This window comes from Cariama cristata, unplaced genomic scaffold (genome assembly GCF_000690535.1).
Source record: "Cariama cristata isolate BGI_N322 unplaced genomic scaffold, ASM69053v1 scaffold1461, whole genome shotgun sequence".
NCBI lineage: Eukaryota > Metazoa > Chordata > Aves > Cariamiformes > Cariamidae > Cariama > Cariama cristata.
The window spans coordinates 112822-121786 of NW_009599627.1; the positions used below are offsets into that span (position 1 = coordinate 112822).

At 44.7% G+C, this 8965-nt stretch overlaps 1 protein-coding gene across 1 annotated transcript in view; it reads left to right on the forward strand.

Annotated features, from left to right (window-relative positions):
• LOC104168952 (glutamate receptor 1-like) overlaps positions 1-8561 on the forward strand; it is a gene marked incomplete at its 3' end in the record, with an annotated part of 61793 nt that extends 53232 nt beyond the window's left edge. The window contains exons 3-4 of the mRNA XM_009709733.1: positions 6691-6930; positions 8368-8561. Coding sequence (XP_009708035.1) covers positions 6691-6930; positions 8368-8561 — 434 coding nt within the window. The remainder of the gene's footprint in view (positions 1-6690; positions 6931-8367) is intronic.
• Between the last annotated feature and the right edge of the window lie 404 nt (positions 8562-8965).

The following is an 8965-nucleotide window of genomic DNA, read 5'->3' on the forward strand; positions in this document are numbered from 1 at the left end:
GGGTTTGCATCTAATTCCTGTTGAAAATGCCACCATTGCTCATAAATAGTTTGAGTATTGACTGGAAACCCTTCAAGATGTTTAATTCTTGATTTTATACAAGTCAACACAATGTTAGCCATCCCAAAGTAACAATATGTTTAAAAACAAGCAAAGCAAGCAAGGAAAGTCTCGTCAAACATATTGTTTTTCCTTCTTTCCTTTTTTCAACAAGCTTAGTGACCCCATTAAGACCTTTGATATTTGGATTTTCTCTTCCGTTTTGTGGTCACACTGGATAAGAACTACATTCAAAGACTCTAGTAGAAAAAGAAAAAGAGGTTTCAAGATGTGAAGTACACAAGTGGAAGAGCTGGAATTTTCAACTGGTCCCTTTGACAGAGAGGTTAAAGTCAACTTCCCATGGCCGTATCTTCCACCACCATGATTATAATTCAGAAGTGCACTTAAATCACTGAGAGTCCAGGTTGTTATTTTTTGTTGACAAAAGTACCATGCTATTTCTGTTTCCTTAAACTCAGCAGCATGTGCGAAAGAAGTATCCCAAATCCAGTTTGATCTCAAGGGAAACTTATCATTTGTCAGCCAGGCAAACTAAGACTTATTGTCAGGCAGGTGAACTTAACAAAAAAACCTGAAGCTATCAGCATAAACAGTTATGAGTAGCTCTTTACTCATAGATTATTGTTTAAATATGAGGGAAGGAAAGCAGATCTTAATGTAAAAGTCAACACTACTTTCCAGCTTCCAAGATGGTTAGAGCAGTAGTGCAGGAAAATGATGAAAGGCAGCACACTTCTGTGTCTTTTATATATTTGAAAGAGAAACATCTATTTCTTGTGATATCACATCAGCCTGATTTGCAGTTGATCAAATATGTGGGACATATCTACTGTCAGCTAAATACATGCGTGGAGCAATGGAGGAGTGTAGAATCTGTTTGGCTTTCCCCTGCTAGAAAAATCTGTGGGAACATGCTGTCGTTGGGATGTGCTGAAGAGATGCGCTCTGGCACCTACGCTACACTGGAGAACTGTGAGGACAAACATTTGGGAGGAAAGCTGAGCTGATCCTAATTGAAGCAGACACTAGCACTCTTTCATTGAAATTCCACCAGCTTCGCCAACCTGATGTCAGGTTCTCCATCACCGTGTGAGGGTCGCCTCCAGGGAGGGCATGCTAAAAATAAATTACACATGCACGTCCCCTCTTTCCCACATGTGCACACATACACTCCAAGTGAGCAAAGACAAGCATGTGCGAACTACTCCTTCATACTGCTGTTGTCAATGAGTATGTTTTACTGCAAGTGAGGATTTTGGTTCTGTGTCCCAGGAGGTTTGGGCAGATGAAGGAAGTGCCACACTGCTATTGGGGCTGCAGGCATTGCAGGGCTAGTCTTTAATAGCTTACAGAGGACAGTAGACTGAGCTAACTATTTTATTACACTCAAAGTCTGGCCACACTCATCTTGCAATTTCTAAAAGGCATTTGTTAATTTGATTTCTGGAGTAAGTGCTGTGTATGCTGGATTGGGTGCTTTCAAAGATTTCTTCTTATCTTGGAATCTACATTTCCAAATTGCACTTTTCTTTCCCTGCCTGCTTGGGCTATGAAGAACAGTTTGCTCAAAATCCTCAGAACATCTGCAGCTTAGCATTGTAGGAATGGCTTTCCTGGAGAGGGTGCGGTGTCTTCCCTCCTGGATACATCTCAGATATGAATATCCTCCACGGTCGGGAAGGCCTCTCAGATCTGGCAGGGACCATCTGGGTTTTTCGTCTCCTTCTGCAACAGAGAACATGAGTCATTTGTGGGGAACATCTGGGGATATTTCGTTTAATCAGGTTTTTTACTGCTCTTGTGGCTTTGAGTATTAGCACTGTCTCTGGTACGTCTGTTCTCTGACAGAGGCATGCAGCAGTTGAGTCTCCCAAGAGTCAACGAAACCATATTATTGGCTCCCTCCAGGGGTAGCTGGGTGAAACTTAATGGTCCATGAGATACAAAAAGTCAGTAGAAATGATCTAATGTCCCTTTCTAGTCTTAAACTCAATGAAATGGTGAAAATTCTGCTTCTAAAGGCAATTGCAGATGAGCAGTTGCCAGCATCTCCTACCAGGCTTCTTCTCCAGCTGTGTCCATGGGGAGCAGTTCCCTTTTTGCAGTCCTGTTTGCAGATTCTCAGCAGAACTGCACCATTTTTGCTCCTGGAGATGAAAACCTTATTTGCATCCTTCTGTGCAGCCCATTTGCACTTTCTCCTCCCTCAAATGCCGGGACTGTTTCAGACCCTCTTTGTAGTGACCATTTCGGAGAGCAACTTTTTGGTTTCCCTTCTGCTTTTACCAAAATCCAAATGAGATATCTGTTATATCTGACATCTGCCTTTCACATGGATCAGATCAAACCTCCAGTTCCAAAATATCTCTGGCCCTCCTAAATGCAGAAATCAGTCTCTGTGTCTGATTGAGAGCTTTAGCCAAAAAAAGTGTAGTAGAAATTTTTATAGACTCAAAAAAATCTCTTTTTCTTTCCTCTTCTGCAGAGAAAATGGGGAATTTAAAGTTGTGGGCATGTATTTTTCTTTTTCTTGGAAACATTTGCAAATGTAGCCAGAACTGCCTTTCTTCAGCGGTCAAGTAGGTGTCCTATCCTGTGTGTGCTTTCAATAAAATCAGTGTTTCCTCTCTCTGATTTACATGCTTTACCTGGAATATTTCCATATGAAAAGAGAAACTTGAGATAAATTGCAGGACTAGAAATTGTAGTCTCTGGGGATTTCAAGCGTGAGTGAAGCACGCATGCTTTTTCTTCATCTGAATTCAAGGACACACCAGCTCCACGATGGCTACTTTTCCACAGAGGGAGAGGGGAGGCCTCCTCCTGCTTGCTTTACCACATCACTCACTTTTTAACTAACTTAGAAAGCTATTTTGATTTTTACTGTAAGTTAGAAGTGTTTTTAGAACAGTCTGAGGAGCTCTCACCTCACCTGGCTGCAGCAAGCGCTGCGGAGTTGTGTCCAAAGAGCAAATGGTTGTTTCTGAGTTGTCTTTCCAGCGTAACTGGGTGACATTCAAGTTATTGCCTCTGCTTTTACCTAATTTTGTTCATGGAATGGCACTAGGGAGCCTCAGTGGGGGATCCAGTGCCTGGCAAGGAGGGATATGGGATGTCCTTGGTGCCTGGTGCAGCACACACTGGGAGTGTCCCAGCCAGAAGTCCCAACCTGATCAATTATACAAGACTGATCAGGGTGAATATGGCAGTAGTTGCCATGGTTATCAATCATCATGAACTGTATTTTCTGAGGGCTTGTTTAGAGGAAAACTATTCTGTAATTAATTACAAATTTATCATATGATAATAGCATAGTTATAGCCCGGAATAGATGTTCTCTGTTCTTCCTTCCCTTTGTGCAGCCCAGAGGGCAAGAATAACACATGCAAACTGTCACGAATGTCTGCATTTACATCCAAGTAAACACTCTTCACTCATGCTTACATCCTTGGATATCAAACATTTATGCTGTTGCATTTCACCCAGTTTCCCGCCTGCAGGAAGGAGCTTCAGAGGCTGAACTGTCCAAATTCAACTGCTAGAGCTAATTACTGGCTTGACTGCAACTCTCTTCTGTAAGAAAAGCCAGGTTGTGGCCATCTGGCCATTACCAGGTAGCTGGCACCAGGCTTGCAAAGTCTGATGTTACCACCAGCCAATTGACCAGAAGAGCTCACCATCTTGGACCTTCCATTCCAGCATGATCTTTATTCCTTTTATGTTTCTTAATCTTTTTAGAAAAGCATCAGTCAGAGGCTAGTGACTGCTGAGGAACTGAAAAGCTTCCTCCCCTGCTAGAAAAATAAAGAGATTTTAAAATATTTGCTTCCTTTTGTTAAGGTTTACAAATCTTAATAGTATGTTACTAGGAAGTTGCAGAGCAATCAAACAAGAACACAATTGTTAATAAATTTGCTTAATAAAACAAGTAAAGCAAATATAAAGACATTCCAGTGATCTCTTGGTATATTAAATAAATGGCAAGTAACTTCTTTTTAGTTTTGCTGGGTAAATTCGTTTGGAACATCTGTAATTTAAAATAGTCCTGAGATTTAAATAATTTTGCAGCCACTGCTTTTGCATTATGCCAAGTTCAGTCCCAGAAAGGTGGCTGCAGTTCTCACTCTTTTCATTTTTCCAGATTAATTGTCAGAACAGTTTCTCTGCTGTTCTTTGGGTGATAACCCTCAGCAAGTCTTTTTTTTGTCCATGGCCCCTCTTAGTCTGAAAACACAAGACGAGCTACGGCTCTTTCCAAACTTACTAATGATAAAGACTGTTCGTTCTCCCAGTCGTCTTTTGAGCAATCTGTTTCAAACGCTGGGATTGATGAGTGTCTCAGAACAGTGTAGGAGGACTGCCTGAGTGTGACTGAGCCACAGAGTTAAAAAAAAATGTAAAAAATAATAGATGCATTTCAAATAGAAAGTAAAATTCAAGGAAGCCATGGCTTGCCTAAAAACAAAACAAGCCAGCTAAGTTTATTGTCTGGATTATTAATTGTGCTGGATTGTTCAGCTGCCCCAAGAATGTCACTTTAATAATTCAGTGAGTCTGAAGCCTGAGTCTCCAGAGATCATGTTCTGATCTCTCACATATGGTAGATCGCACTGTTCATTAGACCCACTGATCCAGTCACATGGAAATGATGTTCAGACTATTTCTATCCATATCTGCTACTTTTCTTCCTGAGTATGTCAGTCTCATGATGAGGGCAGTGACTCCAGCTGATACAGACGCAATTGCTGATTGCAAAGAGAGACACTGCCGTGAAAATAAAGAGAAGAGGGGTTTATTCTCATCGTGGTTCGGGCTTTGCAAGAAGTCCCTGCCCTGCAGAAATACAAATTCCCTTGGGGAAGGAGGGTACTAAGGTATGTGAGATCATGGACGCTAAGCAGTGAAAAGAGGATGGGTGACCTTGGGGACAGACTGCTGGGCTGGGCTGGGCTGCCCAAAACCTGGGCTGAGCTCCAAGAGGAAGAAAAAGTTCTCACCAGTGTCATGAGATTCAGTTGTCAGCTCTCGACACTCTGTGCCGCTTCAGAAATCTGGCTGCTTCATTTTGGTGGTGAGATAAGAGCGGGGACTCGCTTTGCACAGTGGGAAGCAGGGTTTCTTGCTCTTCTCTCTGAATATTTGACACTGGCAGTAGAGCAGTGAGGAACAAGGTAATCTTATCCAGTATGGCTGTCAGCCAGTCGGGGATGACTTCTGGTCCCTGCTGAAGGGACAGAGCTTGGATGGAGCCCAGCTAAGAATGCAGAAAGCTCATGTTTAGGAGCCTGTCTCCAGCCACATATGCAGAAGCTTTTGTACTGGCGGCTACCAGCAGAAACCAGGTCAAGGGATTCCCAAGCAGCGCAGAGTGCTTGCCAGGGGACCCCAAAATGTCACATCCAACTTCTCACCCTGCACTCTGTTGGGGGGGGGGCGGGGCTGGCAAGTGATGTGTGAAGTGTTGAGTCAGTATAAATGTCAGAACCAAAGGTCTTCAGAGTCAGAGTGACAACAGGAGGAGACACTAGTGCCAGGAGTTCTGACACAGGGAAAACGCTGTCACTGCCACCACCTCCGGCTTGGAGATTTATTGATGGTAACTTGGGATGTGCCATAAACAGGGGTGATATTAAATGAGTCTGACTGTCTCAGGGGTTAAGTTTTACAACCCAGAGTGTGAACTCTCTATGCCTCACTGAGATCCTGAGGCATTTTTCCAGCAGCTCCCACAATCTCATTAAGTACTCTCCAAAGAAGGGCTCCGACCCGAGAAAGCCCTCCCTGCACAGCACAGTGCCAGCTGCTGAGATCAGACACAAATATTTACCAGAGAACCCAGCGAGCACTCCTCATGGACACCTCCCAGGTCACCACCACTACCTCACTGGGCCCACAGCCTTCACTACCATGGCTTTGTGAGGAAACCAGAAATTGCCACGCAGGTGTCCCCAGGTACCAATGCACCCCTGGTGTCAGAGGTTCTGACCTCAGTGCCAGCAGCTCATGCCCCAGGACAAATCTCCCTGTAGCTGTGCTACGACTGCATTGAACCTAGGTGAACCTTTGCTGAGATGCCCTCTCAATGTGGTCTCAACTTCTGAAGTCAAACCCATGGTTTGCTCCTGGAGTCATTGGCTGCAAAGGGCTGTGCTGTCATGAAAATGTTTTCCTCCTGCTCCTTGAATGCATCTGGGGCTGCAATAGCAAGGTCTAACTGCAGCCTTTCTCCACCTTAATAAAACAGCTCCATGGGCCAGACAGCTGCCATCACAAGGAACCAGGGCTTGGTGAGCCACCATACTTTTCTGCTGAGGAATTCCCTTGTTCAGATAACACATTTTATCCCAGAAGCAGCAAAATCTTCACCAGAGCCCTGGGGATACTGAATTCATTCTTCTGTGTCACTTCTGCCTAGCAAAAGTAAAGCTGTGGAGATCAAGGGCAGAGCACCCGATGGCCACAAGCCATTTCCTTCACAGGTTTTATTCACCAACCCACAGGCCTCGGGGAAAATTATCTAGTCCAGAGAGCCTGCAGCTTATGTCAGGGAAAAGGTTTATTTTGGTGATTTCCCTAAGAAACCTCCTTGTCCTTCTGCCATCATGACCTTTCTCTCTGCTCCCCCAGTCTGCTCGCAGTTCTCCAAGGGCGTCTATGCCATCTTTGGATTTTACGAAAGGAGGACCGTCAACATGCTCACATCTTTCTGCGGGGCTCTCCATGTCTGCTTCATAACACCAAGCTTCCCTGTCGAAACATCCAACCAGTTTGTTCTCCAGCTTCGCCCAGAGCTCCAGGATGCCCTCATCAGTGTCATCGAGCACTACAGCTGGCAGAAGTTTGTGTACATTTATGATGCTGACCGGGGTAAGTCACAAGTACATGGGAAGGGTTACCAGACAATTAAACATAGTGGTCTGGATGGAGTCTTTGCTGCAAGAAGTCCTCTTACTGTGGGTTGCTGGAGGCTGAGAGGGTGGCTAAAGGAACGGTCATGCTATGCCTTCCCTGTTCTCTATTCCTTGTCTACTTGTCTACATATCCATTACTGCTGAAGGTGGGCATTGATCTAGATGGAGCATTAGCCTGACATGTCTGTGTTCATAGGGTCAGGTCTGAACGCCATAAACACAAGGGAAATATTTAATGTGCAAGAAGTTTGAGTTTCAAGTGGGAAATTGTTTATATTGAATAGGTCCATATTGAATAGGTCTGTCAATCTCAAGGATGCCAAGTCCCACGTTTATAAACGTGAACAAACAGCTGCTCAGATCTCACCTGACCCACATCCAGTTGTGATATGTGTGTGTTTCTGGCAGGTAGCTTGGAAAAACCCATATTCCCTGTGTTAGTGCATGTTAGTTTTCTATATGAAAAAAAGAAAACCTTTCTTGGGTTCTTGGAAGATATTATCTAACGTTCTAAACCCCAAATAGGGCTAGTGAGCTCATTGCTCTGTGATTCAGTTTCCCCAGCTCTCAGATGCCTTTAAAGCTCTAGGCTTGGAGGCTGAGAGCAAAATGAACTTGTGGAGGACAGCACAGAGGTAAGGGTGATTCACAGCCCTGTCCTGAAAGTTATCATTAGCCCTTGCAGAGACAGGGTGACGTTAAGAGACAAGGAGAAGGTATAAAAGCATCCCACCCTGCTTTCTGTTGTCACGAGGCATGGGCATGCTGAATATCCCAAAAGGACTGCAGTAGGCAGGGCTGTCTAGCAGGACTCCAGAGTGGTGCTGACTACGTGTATCTCCTCTGGAAGGCTGTGCATGTAATTTAGGCAAGATCTTTTTAAAAATAATTAAGTTTTCTGATGAGACGCTGCCGAGAGAGACAGGGATGCTGAATATGATTGTGTATTGTGATTGCTGAGGGTGTCCCTAACCCTAGGAGCACATAACCTAAACAGATCAAAGACAAGAAGGGAACTGGAGCTGAGAGAAATCAAATGATTGGGGCAGTGACAGGCAAGAAGATGGGGATTAGAGCTCTTATCTGAGTCCCACAGCAGGGCTTGATCAACGAGACTGATCTGCCGATTACAAAGGAAAACTAGGCCTGGAATCATCCTATTTTCCTGTGCTAGGACAGAAAAAGCAGGAGTCATTAATTCTAGCCTAGCTGTGTTTCGGTAAGATGCTAGAGTATTAACTGCTCTCTGCAGCTCTGCTGCACCCTTGTGATGCTGTATCCAGCCTGGCTTGAGGCAGCTATGCAGGCTGTCAGAAGGAAGGGAAGATGCCATTGCATAAGTAAAACCTGGTTTTCCCTCTGCTGTCCTCTTCCCCCTCTCTTCCTGTCGTAGGGTTGTCAGTCTTGCAGAAAGTGCTGGACACCGCAGCCGAGAAGAACTGGCAGGTGACAGCTGTCAACATCCTCACGACGACAGAAGAGGGCTACCGCATGCTGTTCCAGGAGCTGGAGAAGAAGAAGGAAAGGCTGGTGGTGGTGGACTGTGAATCTGAGCGGCTGAACATCATCCTTAGCAAGGTTGTGTCGGTGCGGGTCTTTTGGGAGGTGTCTTGCACACAGGACGGGAAGGGTTGTTTCTTCTGGAGAAGTTCTTCTCCCCATTATTGTCTGATTGATGTCTCATTGTGACTCTCATTGGATGTGATGTGTGTGCATTGCAGCAGGCTACTGAGCTTGCAGGTATTTCTCCATTGTGTTATTGTGGAAACTGTAAAGCCATATAAATACTAGGAGCTCTCATGTATTCATGCTGAGAGAGCTCCGCTGCTCCATGTTCCCTACTTGTTTGACTCCTCTGCTGAGCCCTTTACACCCCTTTACTCCCCAAGGAGTTTGCTTTGTGCTAATTTGTCCAAGCAGCGTGCACAAGAGGTGGCACTTCCTTATTCTGCTGAGTTTTTCTCCAGTTTTCCCACCTCCTGTGAGTTAGG